This window comes from Pongo abelii, chromosome 20 (assembly GCF_028885655.2).
Source record: "Pongo abelii isolate AG06213 chromosome 20, NHGRI_mPonAbe1-v2.0_pri, whole genome shotgun sequence".
In the NCBI taxonomy this organism is placed as follows: Eukaryota; Metazoa; Chordata; class Mammalia; order Primates; family Hominidae; genus Pongo; species Pongo abelii.
In genome coordinates this window covers 44,079,165-44,096,658 of record NC_072005.2, presented here as the reverse complement: position 1 = coordinate 44,096,658, position 17,494 = coordinate 44,079,165, and the positions used below count along the sequence as shown (strand labels likewise).

Sequence of the window (17,494 nt, the reverse complement as noted above, 5' to 3'; positions counted from 1 at the left end):
CCCTGGTCCAACACACACGTTCTACAGCCCCCATCTCTGGAGGCAAACCTCCAGCATGCATCTTTGTTTTTTTTTTTTTTGAGACAGAGTCTTGCTCTGTCACCCAGGCTGGAGTGCAGTGGCGCAATGTGGGCTCACTGCAACCCCCACCTCCTTCATTCAAGCAATTCTCATGCCTCAGTCTCCAAGTAGCTGGGATTACAGGCATGCACCACCACACCCAGCTAATTTTTATATTTTTAGTGGAGAAGGGGGTTTCACCATGTTGGCCAGGCTGGTCTTGAACTCCTGACCTCAAGTGATCCACCCGCCTCAGCCTCCCAAAGTGCTGGGATTACAGGCGTGAGCCACCGCGCCTGCTTCCAGTTTGCCCACCACTCTTCCCCTCTCACTCCTGCGTATCTACCCCTCCCTTGCATCTGTCCTCATGCCCTCTTTGGGACACAGAGGTTCCCCGGGCATGGGGCTGCCCACCCCACCCCTGCCCTCTCCCCGGTGACCCCAGTCCTCACGGGGTTTGCTCTCTTCTGCTGACCGCTCCTCCTCAGGTTTCTCTTCCTTCTTCTTCACCAGCCGCACTTTCTCCAACAGGCTCATGAGGCGGCTGCCCAGGGTGGTCTCTTCCTCTGGTTCCTCCTCCTCTCCATCCAGCTGAATTCCTGGAAGTGGTCAAGAATGGGGGAAATGTCATTCATCAGTTTGCTTATTCACCTGCTCACACACTCACTTATTCATTTGTGCATTTGTGCATGCATGCATGGAGTTTTTCATTTCCTTTTTTTTTTTTTTGAGACAGTGTCTTGCTCGGTTGCAGTGGAGATCAGTAGTATGAGCTCAACTCACTGCAACCTCTGCCTCCTAGGCTCAAGCCATCCTCCTACCTCAGCCTCCTGAGTAGCTGGGACTACAGGTGTATGCCACCATGCCTTGTTAATTTTGTATCTTTTTCTGTAGAGATGGGGGTCCTGCCATGTTGCCCAGGCTGGTTTTGAACTCCTGAGCTCAAGCAATCCACTCACCTCAGCCTCCCAAAATGCTGGGATTACAGGCATGAGCCACCACCCCTGGCCTCATTTACTTCTTTATATGTTTATGTATTTGTTCATTTATTCATTCTATCAAACATTTATCTTTTAAATCAATTTTGCAAATATGTTCAAAGAACTAAAGGAAACCATGTCTGAAGAATCAAAAGGAAATATCATAATAGTGACTTATCCAGTAGTGAATACTAATAAAAAGGCAGACTGTTAAAATATAGAAATTCTGGAGTTGAAAAATAAAATAACTGAAATAAAAAATTACTAGAGGGGGGTTCAACAGCATATTAGAGCTGATAGGAGAAACAGTCAGTGAACTTGAAGGTAGGACATAGAGATTGTCTAGCCTGAAGAACAGAAAAGTAAAAGAATGAAGAAAAATGGGCCAGGTGCGGTGGCTGACACCTGTAATCCAGCACTTTGGGAGGCCCAGGCATGCAAATTGCTTGAGCCCAGGAGTTCAAGACCAGCCTGGGCAATATGGCAAAACCGTGACTCTATAAAAAATTTAAAAAATCAGCCAGACGTGGTAGCACACACCTGTTCTCCCAGCTACTTGGGAGGCTGAGGTAGGAGGATGGCTTGAGCCCAGGAGGCAGAGGATGCAGTGAGCTAAGATTGTGCCCCTGCACTCCTGCTGGGTGACAGAGTGAGACCGTTTCAAAAAAAAAAAAAAAAAAAGCAAAATGAAAGAAGGCCTCAGAGACCTGTGGGATGCCATAAAGTGTACCAATATATGCATAATGAGAGTCCCAGAGGAAGAGGAAAGGGGCAGAAAGGTATTTGAATAAATAATTGTCAAAAATATTCCAACTTTGATAAAAAGTAAGTATATATCCAAGAAACTCAACAAACTTCCAACAGGATAAATTCAAAGAGCTCTACACCTAGACATGTCATACTAAATTGTTGAAAGGCAAAGACAAAGAGAAAATCTTAAAAGTCAGCCAAGGAAAAATAATGCATCATGTGTAAGGGAATCTCAATAAGAGACTTCTCATCAGAAACTATGGAGGTCATCCATCTGTCCTTCCACACAGCCAGCCATCTCTCCACCCAGTTCTCAACCATCCATCCATCCTTCTCTTCATCCATCCATCTATCCAGCCAGCCACTTTTTACCCACTTCTTCTATCCATCAATTCACATACCCATTCATTTATCTGGCTTATAGCCATCACCCAAATACCCATATAAACATATCCTTCCACGCATTATCTAACTGTTCACTAACACATTCATTCATTCACTCATTCATTCATTCAACCAACAGTTACATAGCACCAATACTGTAGAGGGTTAAGGTCAGGAAATCTTAGGGAAACTTCTGGAGAGGTCTCAAGAGAAAGTTGGCATGGGGAGGACTCTCTGATCCCCACTCCTTACCACAGTGTGCCAGCAGGTCTTGATGAAAGTCAAGCAAATCCTGTCGAATCTCTTCAGGGAGAGGACAGTCTTCCTCATCTGTACCATCTTTGAATTGCAATAGCATATTGATCTAGGGGAGGGTCAAAGGTTAGAATGAGGGTGTGAGATTCCCAAAGCAGGAACTCTGAGATCAGAGATAGAAGATGCAATTGTTAGTCCGTGTCTAAGGTCATGAGTCGAAGTGTGAGTTAATGAAGACTATTTGGGAGACTAGGGCCAGAGGTTTGAAAAGAGTCAGCATCAGTCTGAGGTGACTCAGAGGTCAGGTTGGTTCAGAGAGTAGGAGATAAATGTATCACTAGGGTCAGGGGTCAAGCACAGGTTTAGAGGTTGAGGGTCCTCTGTGATGAGAGTTAGGAGATGTTGAGGTTGGGGTTTAGACAGTAAAAGTGGCCAGTGTCAAGGGTCAGGTGACCTGTTCCTGGGGTGGGGAGCGGAACTCGCGGGTGCGTCTTGCAGTCTCTGCTGCGGTCATGCTGAAGGATTTTATGAGGAGGCCATAGCGGCTCCGCTGGTTGGCCTGGAGCTTGTCCACATAGCGCTCCGCAAAGGCTGCCAGGGACTCCACACGGTGCTGCAGCTCTTGGTCACAGAAATACTCCAGCAGGTGGCACATCTGTGGAAGGATACCCGTGCGGGAGGAGAGTTGGAGGTGAGATCATCAGGACTTCCTTGAAACTTCTCTTGCTTTCTCTCCCCTCTCCATGGCCCTGCCCAGGTCCAGCCAAAATCATTTCCTGCCTGGAACCTTAAGCCTGCCTTCACCAGGCACGGTGGCTCACACCTGTAATCCCAGCACTTTGGGAGGCCGAGGCGGGTGGATCACATGAGGTCAGGAGTTCGAGACCAGCCTGGCCAACATGGCGAAACCCCATCTCTACTAAAAATACAAAAAATTAGCTGGGCATGGTGGTGCATGCCTGTGATCCCAGCTATTCAGGAGGCTGAGGCAGGAGAATTGCTTGAACCCGGGAGGCGGAGGTTACAGTGAGCCGAGATTGCACCACTGTATTCCAGCCTGGGCGACAGAGCAAAATTCTATCTGAAAAAACAAACAAAAAAGACTGCCTTCTCCATGGTCTCATCTCCATGGAAAACAGAGATCTTTCCAAGTCGGCATTGCTCACTGCCATATGCATTTCCACAGCTCCCCACTGCCTGAGGATGAAGTCCAGACTCACATCCCACCTACCCTGTGTCTCCCAGCCCAGACGGACAGAGGCCGAAAAGCAGGAAGCAGCAGCCCACCTGTAACTTCACAGACTCTGGCAACTTCATCTGGAGCAGCCCTTCCTCCAAGCCTTCTTCTTTCTCCCCTTCTGCTGCCTCCTCTTCCTCTTTTTCCTCATCTTCCTTTTCCTGTGCTGTTTCCTCCTCATCCTCCTCCTTCTCCTCCTCATCTTCCTCTTCATCCTCTTCCTCTTCCTCCTCCTCCTCCTCTTCTTCCTCAGTGAAGACTTCAGGCTCAATCATCTTCAAGATCTGTTTCACATCCTCATCGCCGAAGATGCCCATCACCTACAGGACAAAGTCTCGGTTCTTCACTGTGGCCTGCAAGTGCCTCCATCATCAGGCCCTGGCCTCACTCTCCAGACCTGCCCCTCATGCACATGCCAATCATTCCTGTATTGGCTGATCCAATTTCTCCCACAGTAGGTATGGCGTCCCCCACCTTGGCATCCCCCGCCTTGCCATCCACCCTCATTAAGATCCACCGAGATCCACACCCTGTGTCCCACCCACACAGCCCAGACCACAGAGCCAAATATGAGTGCCTCTCCCATCACAGGTGAGTGTCCTTTCTCCCAAGCCTAAGCATGTGCTGTGTCCTCTGGCCCAGGACACACCCTACGCCTGCATAGCTCCCAGCATACACCAGCTCTCAGTCAACATAATGAAGATGCTAACACATGAGGCAAGGCTCACACCTGTAATCCCAGCACTTTGGGAGACCAAGGCGGGCGGATCACTTGAGGCCAGGAGTTCGAGACCAGCCTGGCCAACATGGTGAAACCCCGTCTCTACAAAAATACAAAAAAAATTAGCTGGGTGTGGTGGTGCACACCTGTATTCCCAGCTACTCAGGAGGCTGAGGCAAGAGAATGACTTGAACCTGGGAGGCAGAGGTTGCAGGGAGCTGATATTATGCCACTGCACTACAGCCTGCATGACAGAGGGAGAGTCTGTCTCAAAAAAATAAATAAATTAAATTAAAGTTTAAAAGATGCTAACATATGGAAGTAAAGAGGGAGTAGACGAAAGGGAAGAAGAGTGCAGGGGAGAGAGAGAGATGGATGAATGGACGGAGGACTGAATGGCTGGCTGGATGAATCGAGAGTTGGAATGGTAGAGGTTTGAAGGAAAGATGAATAAGTGGATGATGATGGAGAGATGAAGGAAATGATGGAGGAAGAGATGATGGGTGGATGGATGAGAGAAGGATAAATGATGTATAGGTAGGTGGGTAGGTGATGGATGGGTTGATAGATGCATGAGGAAGTAAATGAATATGTGGATAAATAGATAAATTAGTGAATCGCCATGAGGGTGGGGGGGGATGGTTGGCCACATGGCTGGATAGGTTTGTGTATGAAAAGCTGGGGCCAGGTGTGGTGGCTCACACCTGTAATCACAGTACTTCGGGAGGCTGAGGCAAGATGACCACTTGAACCCAAGAGTTTGAGACTGCAGTGGGCTAAAATCATGCCACTGCATTCTAGCCTGGGCATGACCCTGTCTCTTCCACAATAAAATAAAATAAAAAATAATAAATAAAAACAAAATTAGGCTGAGCAGAGTGTCTCCTGCCTGTAATCCCAACACTGGGAGGCCAAGGTGGGAGAACTGCTTGAGCCCAGGAGTTCAAGACCAGCTTGGGCAAACTAGCGAGACTCCACCTCTACAAAAAATTTAAAATTTAGCTGGGCATGGTAGTGCACACCTGTAGTCCCAGCTATTCAGGAGGCTGAGGTAGAAGGATTGCTTAAGCCCAGAAGGTTGAGGCTACAGTGAGCCATTATTGTGCCATTGCATTCCAGCCTGGGTGACAGAGTGAGACCCTGTCTTGCCTGGACACGGTGGCTCACGCCTATAGTTCCAGCACTTTGGGAGGACGAGGTGGGTGGATCACGAGGTCAGGAGTTCAAGACCAGCCTGGTCAACATGGTGAAACCCCGTCTCTATTAAAAATACAAAAATTAGCCGGGCATTGTGGCGGGCACCTGTAATCCCAGCTACTTGGGAGGCTGAGGCAGGAGAATCACTTGAACATGGGAAGCGGAGGTTGCAGTGAGCCGAGATTGCTCCACTGCACTCTTCAGCCTGGGTGACAGAGCAAGACTTCATCTCAAAACAAACAAACACACAAAGCCAAAAAGATGGATATATAAATGAATAGTTAGATGGATCTATGAATAACAGGGTACGTGATACAAGGGATGGATAGAAGGATAGGGAATGGGTAGATGGATGGATGTGGATGGCTAAATGGATTTGTGGGTAGGTGGATGGGTGTACGTACATATGAATGGAGAGATGGATGGATGGATGGATGAAGGGTAGGTGGGAAATGGAGGAATGGATGGATCTGTGGATGTAGGTATGGATGGACGCATAGGTGGGAGGAGATGATTATTGGACCTATGGAAGGAAAGATAGATTAATACATAAATGGGTAGGCGGGTAGATGAACAGATGGAATGGTGGATGGACTGCTGTATGAATGAATGAAAAGATGGATGGGCAAATAGATTGAAACTTGGATAAATGGGTACATGAATGAATGAATGGAGTGGGTGGAGAACAAAAGGATAGAAAGGCAGATGGACTTGTTGATGGAAAGATGATCTATACACATGAATGCATAGGATGAATGGGTGGATGGAAAGGCAGGTGGAGGACTGATGGATTGATGGATGGATGAATGATGGTTGGTTGGATAGATGAATAGGAAGAAAGAAGAGATGAATAAACATAAAGAGATGACAGGTGAGCAGATGGAGGGAAAGGTGAATGAAGGATAGGGAGATGGTGGAAGGATACATAGAAAAGTGGATGGAGGCCGGTCGAGGTGGCTCACGCCTGTAATCCCAGCACTTTGGGAGGCCAAGGTGGGCAGATCATGAGGTCAGGAGTTTGAGACCAGCCTGGCCAACATGGTGACAGCAGTCTCTACTGAAAATACAAATATTAGCCAGGCATGGTGGCATATGCCTGTAGTCCCCGCTACTCGGGAGGCTGAGGCAGGAGAATTTCTTGAACCCGGGAGGCGGAGGTTGCAGTGAGCTGAGATTGCGCCACTGCACTCCAGCCTGGGCGACAGAGTGAGACTCCATCTCGAAAAAAAAAATAATAATAATAATAAAAAGAAAGGTGGATGGATGTATAGAGGAGGGAATGAATGGGTGGTTGGATGCATAAATACAGGAGGATTGATGCATGTATCTCTGGAGTTTTGGGAATGTGGGAGAAGAATGGGACAGAGAGAAGCAGGAGGAAGCCATTACCAGCAGGGTGGACACAAGCTTGAGCACAGGCACAAACTGGAACTCCACGGAGCCCCCGACGGGGTCGCGAGCGTGCTGCCCACCGTCGCGCACCGCCTCCCCCAGCATCCTCAGTGCCTTGTCCCGCAGGGCCTCCAGCGGGATGGCGGGGCTGAGGCGGGCCGGGGCCTCTGCTGCCCCAGCAGCTGGCAGAGCGGCCACGAAACAGGGGGGCGAGAAATGATGCGGGGGCCTCAGCGAAGTGGTGACTCCAACTCCCGGCAGGCCATGCCGGGGGTGACCATTTTCTGTGCTCCTTCCAGGAGGGAAGAGCGTGATGGCGCGGGTCTCAGGCGTGAGGGGCACGATGTATTCAGAAAGCATGGAGCGGCGGCTGCGGCAGGCACTTTCGAGGTGGATGCTGATGAGGAGGTCATAGTAGCCTGCGCGCAGTGGGCCTGGCAGGTGCGCGTCCTCCAGGGCGTGCAGCAGCTGAGCCTGGTCTACGTGGCTGCACAGAGCGTGCGCCACGCGATTGTTGCCCAGGGCGCACACAGCGCGGTAGAGGCGCAGGGTGTGCGAGTGGAAGCGCTGCAGGTCCAGGCGCTCCGACAGCTCCAGGATGTCCATGCACCTGCAGCAGAGGTAGGAAACAGACAGGGACAGATGAATGAGCCTCCTGCATCCGTCCAGCCACCATCTCTTCCTCCATTTCCTTTATCATTACCCACCCATTTATTCATTCGTCTTTCCTTCAAACCCCTACCATTCCATCTATCAATTCACCCATCCTGGGAGAAGATGGGAGACAGAGACACAGACCCCAGAAAGGCAGAGATGCTTAGATGAGTGTCGAAGCCTGCAGCAGGGAGTTCCAGTGGCCTCCTAGCTTAGGGTTCTGTGAGGGAAGTGGAGCTGGGTCTAGGAGTTTTTCAATGGTTCTGGAAGTCCCTAAGGGATCTGGGGGCCCCTGGCATACCTCTGGGGTCCCTGGGATGGTCTGGGACTTTGTAAGAGTCTGAGAGTCCATGTAGAACATCTGATGTTCCCAAGATGTGTTTGGGCCCCCAGATTGGGTTTGAACCTCCCTCTGGCATGTCTGAGTACACTAGTTGTGTTTGAGTGCCACTAGAATGTAAATTCCAAGGGCAGGACATTTCTGCCTGTTTTGTTTTTGCTTTTGTTTGTTATATTCCCAGCACCTAAAACCACACCTAGCACATAGTAAAGTGCTTAGCATTTGTTGTTGTTGTTGTTGTTTAGTGATGGGGTCTTGCTCTGTTGCCCAGGCTAGAGTGCAGTGGTGCGATCCTAGCTCTGCAGCCTTGAACTCCTGGGCTTAAGCAATCCTCCTGCCTCAGCCTCCCAAGTAGCTGAGACTACATGTGTGTGCCACCAAGCCAAGCTAATTAAAAAGAAAAAAAAATGTGGAGACGGGTTCTCACTATGCTTCCTGGTGGTTTCAAACCCCTGGCCTCAAGCAACCCTCCCTCCTCCTCAGCCTCCTGAAGTGCTTAGATTACAAACATGAGCCACTGTACCCATAAATATTTGTTGAATGAATAAATTAATTAATGGGTGTGTCTGGGGCCCTGGGGATGACTCTGGGTCCCCTTGGGCATGTCCGAGCATCCTGAGTTATGTACAAGCACTACTAGAATGTCACTTCACAGGGGCTTGGTGGCTCCAGCCTGGAATGCTACCCAGCACATAGGAGGCACCCAGAGCTATTTGTTGAATGGATGAATGAATAAAGGAAGGAAGGAAGGAAGGAAGGGAGGGAGGGAGGGAGGCAGGAAGGAAGGAAAGAAAGAAAGAGGCATGTCAGAAGCCTCCTGGGTCAGTCTGGGATCCCTCCCACGTTCAGAGTTCTATTTTTTGAGATGGCATCTTGCTCCATTGCCCAGGCTGGAGTGCAGTGGCGCTCAATGCAACCTCCACCTCCTGGGTTTAAGCAATTCTCATGCCTCAGCCTCCCAAGTAGCTGGGACGACAGGTGCACACCACCACAGCTGGCTAATTTTTGTATTTTTAGTAGAGACTCCTGACCTCAGGCGATCTGCCTGCCTCAGCCTCCCAAAGTGTTGGGATTACAGGTGTGAGACACTGTGTCTGGCCATGTTCAGAGTTCTTAAGAGTAACCCTGCCATCCATGTGAACGCATCTGTGGCCCTAGGTGTGTCTGGGTCCCCTGGGGTGGGTTTGAGATCTCCACGGGATTCTTCTTAAAGTTTCCCTGCGTATGCCCAAGAGACTAGGGTGCATCCAAGCCTCCCTGAATCATGTCCAGGGATCCTGGGGTATACTTGGGGCCCCCTGGGGTGTTGATGTGGGTCTGGCTCCCTGAGATGGGTTTGGGGCCCTGTGGAGTGGGTCTGGGTCCGTGGGGTATTATCTGGGTTCCCTTAGGGTGGGCCTGCAGTCCGCTGGGATGGCGTAGAGACTCCTGCGTTGAGTCTGAATCCCCCTGGGGTGTAATCTGGGGATGTCTGAGCTGAGCCCAAGTCCCCTGAGGTAGGTCTGGAGATTCCCGGGGTGTTGTCTGGAATCCCGGGGTTGTGTTGAGGAGGGGCACTGAGTGGGACCCAGACCCCAGAGGGCTTGCAACACCTGCCCACCCCTGCATAGCTGGGCTGGCCCTGACCGGTTCTCCTCGGGGATGTGCAGCGCCATCATGGTCAGCGGCTCCTGGCACTGCACGGCCCAGCCCAGACGCTCGCCGGCACGCCTCGTCTCCACCTGCAGGAAGTGGTTGGGCATGCGGCTCCAGGACACTGGCATCAGCATCTGCATCTCCAGCCGCGGTGGGCACTGCGGGGCCGGGTTCTTGCGCTCGCTTTGGAACATGGCGGCTGACAACGGCATGATGTTCTGAGGGCAGAGAGACACGCATGGGTCAAGATGGCCAGCCCCCTCTGTCCCACCACACCACTTCCAGGGAGACCTCTTGGATTGCCCCCTCCCCTTTGGTGGCTCTGCCCGCCTGGCCTCCCCACACCTCCTGCCTCAGCCTGGCCCCATTAGCGCCCCCATCACTGCACTTGTACCTTCTGCTTCCCCAGCTCAAACTGGATGACGTTCTGGTGGGTGGGCAGGACGAAGACGGCAGGAAATAGTTTTGTGTTGGGTTCCACCTGGCAGAGGAGAAGAGGACAAGGTGAGGAAATGGGTGGGCTGGAGGGAGGGTTGACTCTGGACCTCAAACTCTGGGGCCAATTTGCAGGTCCTCATCTGGGCGTTAGAGGCTCCAAAATGGCTCAGAGGTCACCCTTAGACTGTCCCACCTCTGATCCAGCCAGGCCAACCTCCTCCAACTCTCCCAGAGCAACCTGTCATCTGTCTCTGCACACATCACACCCCACACTGGGAATGTCTTTCCCATCTTTCTCCCAAGCATACTCATTCTTCAAAATCCAGAGAGTGCGGTGGCTCACACCTGTAATCCTAGAACTTTGGGAGGCTGAAGTGGGAGGGTCACTTGAACCTAAGAGTTCAAGAGCAGCCTGGGCAACATAGTGAGACCCCATCTCTACAAAACATAAAAAATTATCCAGGCGTAGTGGTCCATATCTGTAGTTGCAGCTACTCAGGAGGCTAAGATGAGAGGATCGCTTGATCCTGGGAGGTCGAGGCTGCAGTGAGCCATGATTGCACCACCGCACTTCAGCCTAGGTGACAGAACAAGACCCTATCTCAAAACAAAAATAAAAACAAAAAATTCCAGGAAGTGTCCTCAGACTGTCTTGCCCCTCTCCCATCTTCCCAGTGGAGCCCATCCAGGCAGCCTCTGCCTCCACAAACAACACTGTCTCTGAAGCAGTCCTGCCCACACCAAACCTGATCTAATTGCACCCCGGGACCCAACTCCCAGTTTACAGGAAATATGGGGGACAAAGGAAAATGTTAAAACACCACCACAGGAATGCACCAGCCAGATCCAGGCTATGGGAAACCAGGCCAGCCCTCTCCAGATTTAATACGCACAGGAAGCCCCTGGGATCCTGTCAAAATGCAGATTCTGATTTGGCAGGCATGGGAAGGGGTCTGAGACTCTGCATTTATTTAATTTTACTTATTTTTATTTATTTATTTTTTTGAGATGAAGTCTCGCTCTGTCACTCAGGCTAGAGAGTGCAGTGGCATAATCTCAACTCACTGCAACCTCCGCCTCCCATGTTCAAGCGATTCTCCTGCCTCAGCCTCCCAAGTAGCTGGGATTAGAGGTGCCCGCCACCATGCCAGGCTAATTTTAGTATTTTTACTAGAGATGAGGTTTCGCCATGTTGGCCAGGCTGGTCTCGAACTCCTGACCTTAGGCGATCCGCCTGCCTCAGCCTCCCAAAGTGCTGGGATTACAGGCGTGAGCCACCACGCCTGGCCCATTTTAATTTTTTTAAAAAGAAGCAAGGTCTCGCTCTGTCACCCAGGCTGGAGTGCAGTGGCACTATCATAGCTCACTACAACCTCTGCCTCCCAGACTCAGGTGATCCTCCTGCCTCAGCCTCCAGAGTAGCTGGAACTGCAGGTGCCCACGACTAGACCCAGCTAAAGATCCTGCAGCTCTGACAAGCTCCCAGGTGACGCTGATACTGCTGGTTGGTCCAGGGACCACACTTTGAGGAGCAAAGTGCTACAGAACAAATAGTCTGGTTCCTTCAACAAACACATTTCTAGGGGGAAAAAAAAAGAAGAAGAAGAAATGGAGGGGGAAATCTACATATGAAATGAAACTCAAGGTACAGAGCAACCAGCTAAAATATATGACCCTGGGTCGCGCGTGGTGCTGCATGCCTGTAATCCCAGCACGGGATTATGTGCTGGGATTACATGGAAGGTGGAGGTGGGCGAATTGTTTGAGATCAGGAGTTCAAGACTGGTCTGGGCAACATGGCAAAACACTGTCTCTACAAAAAATACAAAAATTAGCCAGGTGTGGTGGTGCATGTCTGTGGTCCCAGCTACTTGGGAGGCTGAGGTGGGAGGATCATTCAATCCCAGGAGGTTGAGGCTGCAGTGAGCCAAGATTGCACCATTGTGCACCAGCCTGGGTGACAGAATGAGACCCTGTCTTAATAAATTAAAATAAATAAATAAATAAATAAATAAATAAGGTTGAATACGGTTGGCACCACTGCGCACCAGCCTGGGTGACAGAGCGAGACTCTGTCTTAATAAATTAAAACAAATAATTAAATAAATAAGGTTGAGCACACTGCCTCACACTGTAATTCCAGCACTTTGGGAGGCCAAGGCTGGAGGGTCACTTGAGCTCAGGAGTTCAAGACCAGGCTGGGCAATATAGCCAGACCCCGTCTCTACTAAAAATACAAAAATTAGCCAGGTGTGGTGGCGCACACCTGTAATCCCACCTACTTAGGAGGCTTGAGCCCGGGAGGCGAAGGTTGCAGTGAGCCAAGACCATGCCACTGCACTCCAGACTGGGTGACAGAGTGAGACATTGTCTCAAAAAATAAAAATAAAAATAAATAATAAATAAAATAAAATATATGACCCTACTTAGATTCTGATTCAAACAAAGAAATGGTAAAAAGACATTTTGGGGACAACCATAGAAATCTGAACACAAACTAGATATTTGATGATATTTAGAAACTATTTTTTTTCTTTTAGGTGATAGTGGTATTGTGGTTATGCTCTTTAAGATCATCCTTATCTTTTAAAGCTACATACTGAAAACAGAGGAAACTATCGATGTCTGCAATTTCCTTCAAACTTATCCAGTGGGTGTGGAAGGGAAGTAGATACAAAAAGATGAAACAAGCCGGGTGCAGTGGCTTATACCTGTCATCCCAGCACTTGGGAGGCTGAGGCAGGAGGATTGCTTGCGCCCAAGAGTTTGAGACCAGCCTGGGCAACATAGCAAGATCCTGTCTCCACTAAAACTAAAAAAAATTAGCCAGGCATGGTGGTGCACACCTGTAGTCCCAGCTACTCAGGAGGCTGAGGTGGGAGGATCACTTGAACCTGGGAGGCAGAGGTTGCAATGAGTCGAGATTGCGCCACTGCACTCCAGCCTGGGTGACAGAGGAAGACCCTCTCTCAAAAAACAAACAAACAAAAAAGATGAAACAAGATTGGCTCTGATTGGGTGACAGTGGAAGCTGTGTGACAGGGGCATGGCAGTTCATTATACTATTCCATTCTTGTATTATGTTTTTAATTCTCCATTTAACATAAAGCTTTAGCCAGGAGCAGTGGCTCACGCCTGCAATCCCAGCACTTTGGGAGGCTGAGGTAGAAGGATTGCTTGAGACCAGGAGTTTGAGACCAGCCTGGGCAACATAGTGAGACCCCCGTCTCTACAATAAATACAAACAAAATTAGCTGGGCGTGGTGGCATGTGCCTGTGTTCCCAGCTGTTCAAGAGGCTGAAGTGGGAGGATCGCTTGAGCCCAGGAAGGTTGTGGCTGCAGTGAGCTGTGATCTCACCATGGCACTCCAGCCTGGGTAACAGAGCGAAACCCTGTCTCAAAAAATAAAAATAAAAAATAAGCCAGGCACAGTGACTCACGCCTGTAATCCCAGCATTTTGGGAGGCCAAGGTGGGGAGATCGCTTGAGCCCGGGAGTGAGAGACCAGCCTGGGCAATATGAGGAAAACCCATCTCTACAAACAATACACACAAAAAATCAGCTAGTCAAGGTGGTGCATGCCTATAGTCCCAGCTACTTAGGAAGCTGAGATAGAAGGATTGCTTGAGCCTGGGAAGTTGAGACTGCAGTCAGCTGTGATCACACCACTGCACTCCAGCCTGGGAGACAGAGTGAGGCCCTGTCTCAAAATAAATAAAATAAAATGCAATAAAATTTCATAGCCAACAATGGATGCCAAAAAATTAAAATAAAATTGTACAAACCCACCTTAGATAGATTAATGGATAGGTAGGTTAATATGTGATAAAGCCAATATCTACAATGTTGATAGTAGATTCCAGGTGGTGGGTACAGGGTGTTATCTATGTAGCTCCTCCAATTTTGCTGTATGATTGAAATTTTTCAGAATAAAATGTTGTAAAGGAAAAGGCCACCTTAGGATTCTGGCCCATCCTAGAGTGTTCCCTGGTTGGAGAGAAGTTGATGACTGGTGTCACCCAGCTCAAGAGGGAATAGAGACCTCTTTTCAAGGTCAAGGCTGGACTCTGGCTGGGTGTGGTGGCTCATGCCTGTAATCCCAGCACTTTGGGAGACTGAGGTGGGTGGACCACTTGAGGTCAGGAATTTGAGACCAGCCTGGCCAACACAGCGAAACCTCGTCTCTACTAAAAACATAAAACTTAGCCGGCTGTTGTGGCACACGCCTGTAATCCCAGCTACTCAGGAGGCTGAGGCATGAGAATCCCTCTAACCCAGGAGGCGAAGGTTGCAGTGAGCCAAGATCGTGCCATTGCACTCCAGTCTGGGCAACAGAGTTAGATTCTGTTATCTCCTCCAGTCTGGGCCTTAGTTTCATGGAAGTTTCAACAAGGTGGTCTCCCAGCGACCTCTTGAGGACAGCCTAGGAGCTGTTTTTGTTCCATCTTTGGAGGTCTGGCCTCAGGGGACATCTATAAGGGCTGTCCCAGGATGCTGGGACATGAGATGCTCTCGCTAAGTTGCTGTGGCCTGGACTCACCTGGAAAAAGGTGTTGCTCTCTTTGCCATTGGCTGTAAAGGTCATTAAGCCAGTGGCCAAGTCCACCAGGCACCCAATGACAAGGTCTGTGTGGCTGATCCGGCCCTGCTGCCCGGGACTCACAAAGTCCCCGCCCCACACCATGTAGCAGTTGCTGCACTTGAGGCTGCAGGAGACAGAAGCGGTCGCTGCACTCATCATGTGAGTAGCTCTGGACCCTGGACACCCCCTTCCCCAAGCTCCCAGAAACACACGACCTCAGAGTCCCATCCTCAAATGCCCACCCCCTGCAGACCTGAGAACTGAAACCCCTCGCCCCGGACACTGAGCTCTTCGGAGCTGGGATTCCTAGCGGCTGGTGCAGTGGGGAGTCAGGATGGGGGTGGGGGTCTGAAAGGAGGGAAAGGAAGGGAAGCAGGAGGAGAGAGAATGAGATGACAGAGAAGGAGAAGAGTGAGGTGAAACAGGATAAGAAGGAAAAGGAGAAAATGGAATAGGAGAAATGCATAAAGAGGAGAACGAGGAGAAGAAAAATACCAGGGCAGAAAGAGAGGAGGAAAAAGAGAAGGAGGGAAGCTTCCGAGCTGGGTGCCCAGTGCCCCAGAGCATCCTCCCACTCCAGAAGGTTCCCAGGTCCCACAACCAGACAGCCACAGAGCTGGTGTCGGGAGCTCCCACTGCCTCCTGCCCTCCCCACCCTGCACCTCCCACCTCCCCACAGCCCCGGCACCTGCTGTGGACGTTGCCTTGTTCATCCCCCATGGTCACCGTCACGACCCGGACCTTGCTGAGGTCGAAGCTCATGTCATGCTGATGGTAGTCAGGGGTGACCCAGCCCACCCACACGCAACTGGGCTCCTGTCCGGCAAAGACCCTCACGGAGTAATAGTACTGGGGACACAAGGAGGGGAACCAGTGGTCAGTCTGGAAGTCTGGGGACCCAGGCTCCCTGGGACTCAAAATTGGTTTCCCTGGACTGTCGGGTCCTCTGGGAGTTTAACAGGAAGTTGTTGGATCTGAGTCCCCCACCCCCTGGTTATGTCTGTTTCTGTGTCAATTTGTGCAATTCTAGATTTAGGAGTCCCTTGGGAATATTGTGTGACAGCGCCATATTTGAGTTCCTCCCAGGTTACAGTAGACTGACAAATAATTGCAGGCCAGGCGTGGTGGCTCACACCTGTAATCCCAGGACTTTGGGAGGCGGAGGCAGGTGGATCACCTGAGGTCAGGAGTTTGAGACCAGCCTGACCAATATGGTGAAACCCTATCTGTACTAAAAGTACAAAAATTCGCTGGGCGTGGTGGTGGGCGCCTGTAGTCCCTGGTACTCAGGAGGCTGAGGCAGGAGAATCGCTTGAATCTGGGAGGCAGAGGTTGCAGTGAGCTGAGATTGCGCCACTGCACTCCAGCCTGGGTGACAGAGTGAGACTCCATCTCAAAATAAATAAATACAAAAAATAAGTAAATAATTGCTCACAAATAGCACTGACTGTGCTAAGGTCTTTTCCTTCTTTCCTTCTTCTTCTTTTTATTTTATTTATTTATTTATTTATTTATTTATTTGAGTTGTGGTCTCCCTCTGTCATCCAGGCTGGAGTGCAGAGGCACCATGATAGCTCACTGCAGCCTCAAATTCCTGGATTGAAGTGATCCTCTCACCTTGGCCTCCCAACGTTCTGGGACCACGGGTGTCAGCCACCATGCCAGGCCTGTTCTAAGGTCTTTACACAGATGAACTCACTTCATCCTCCATATCAGGTAGGTATAATTTTTACCCCCATTCTACTGATGGAAAACCATAGCACCTCCACAGGAGAGAAGGCATAGAGCGGTGAAATGACTTTTGCCCAAGTGGCACCCAGTCGGCCCACGACCCTAACCTCGAGGCCAGGGATCCCCAACCCCAGGCTGTGGGCTGGTACCGGGATCCAAGCCACCTAGGGTGAATACTCCTTGTAAGAATCTACAGCCGGGCATGGTGGCTCATGCCTGTAATCCCAGTACTTTGGGAGTCTGAGGCAGGAGGATCATTTGAGGTCGGGGATTTGAGACCAACCTGGCCAACATGGTGAAACCCCGTTTCTACCAAAAATAGAAAAATTAGGCCAGGCACAGTGGCTCACGACTGTAATCCCAGCACTTTGGGAGGCCGAGGCGGGCAGATCACGAGGTCAGGAGTTCGAGACCAGCCTGGCCAGTATGGTGAAACCCCGTTTCTACTAAAAATACAAAAATTACCTGGGCATGGTGGTGTGTGCCTATAGTCCCAGCTACTAGGGAGGCTGAGGCGGAAGAATCGCTTGAGCCCGTGAGGCAGAGGTTGCAGTGAGCCGAGATCACGCCACTGCACTCCAGCCTGGGCGACAGACCGAGACTCCGTCTCAAAAAAACAAAAACCAAAAATTAGCTGGGCATGGTGGCAGGAGCCTGTTATCCCAGCTGCTCAGGAGGCTGAAGCAGGAGAATTGTTTGAACCCAGCAGGCAGAGGTTGCAGTGAGCCGAGATCACACCACTGCACTCCAGACTAGGCAACAGAGCAAGACTCCATCTCAAAAACAAAAAAAGGAATCTATGCCTGATGATCCAAATTGGAACATTTCATCCTGAAACCATCCCTCCCCACATCCCTGGTCCATGGAAAAACTGTCTTACACAAAATTGATCTCTGGTGCCAAAATAGTTGGGGAGCACTGCACTAGGCTGTCTGTCTATGAAATATTTTGGGGAATCCCAAAACTATATTAAAACAATTATGAATTTTTGTTCCCAGTAACATTACAGTAGGTATTACATTGAGAGTATTGTGTTTATATGAGTCAGCACAAATTTGGGGTCCCTGGTCTATATTGGCTTATATCATGGCTTTGGGGATCCCCGGGAGTTATATCAGTGTGCTATACACCTCTACT

At 50.1% G+C, this 17,494-nt stretch overlaps 1 protein-coding gene across 3 annotated transcripts in view; it reads right to left on the bottom strand.

Moving 5' to 3' along the window:
- The window catches only part of RYR1 (ryanodine receptor 1), a 148,656-nt gene that overhangs the window by 96,559 nt on the left and 34,603 nt on the right, over positions 1 to 17,494 (bottom strand). For all 3 annotated transcript variants that reach the window (XM_054540360.2, XM_063720078.1, XM_063720079.1), the window contains exons 29-37: positions 15,315 to 15,475; positions 14,585 to 14,750; positions 10,000 to 10,086; positions 9,597 to 9,823; positions 6,974 to 7,586; positions 3,717 to 3,986; positions 2,884 to 3,084; positions 2,427 to 2,538; positions 513 to 659 (exon numbers count right to left, since the gene is read on the bottom strand). In XM_054540360.2, coding sequence (XP_054396335.2) covers positions 513 to 659; positions 2,427 to 2,538; positions 2,884 to 3,084; positions 3,717 to 3,986; positions 6,974 to 7,586; positions 9,597 to 9,823; positions 10,000 to 10,086; positions 14,585 to 14,750; positions 15,315 to 15,475 — 1,984 coding nt within the window. The remainder of the gene's footprint in view (positions 1 to 512; positions 660 to 2,426; positions 2,539 to 2,883; positions 3,085 to 3,716; positions 3,987 to 6,973; positions 7,587 to 9,596; positions 9,824 to 9,999; positions 10,087 to 14,584; positions 14,751 to 15,314; positions 15,476 to 17,494) is intronic.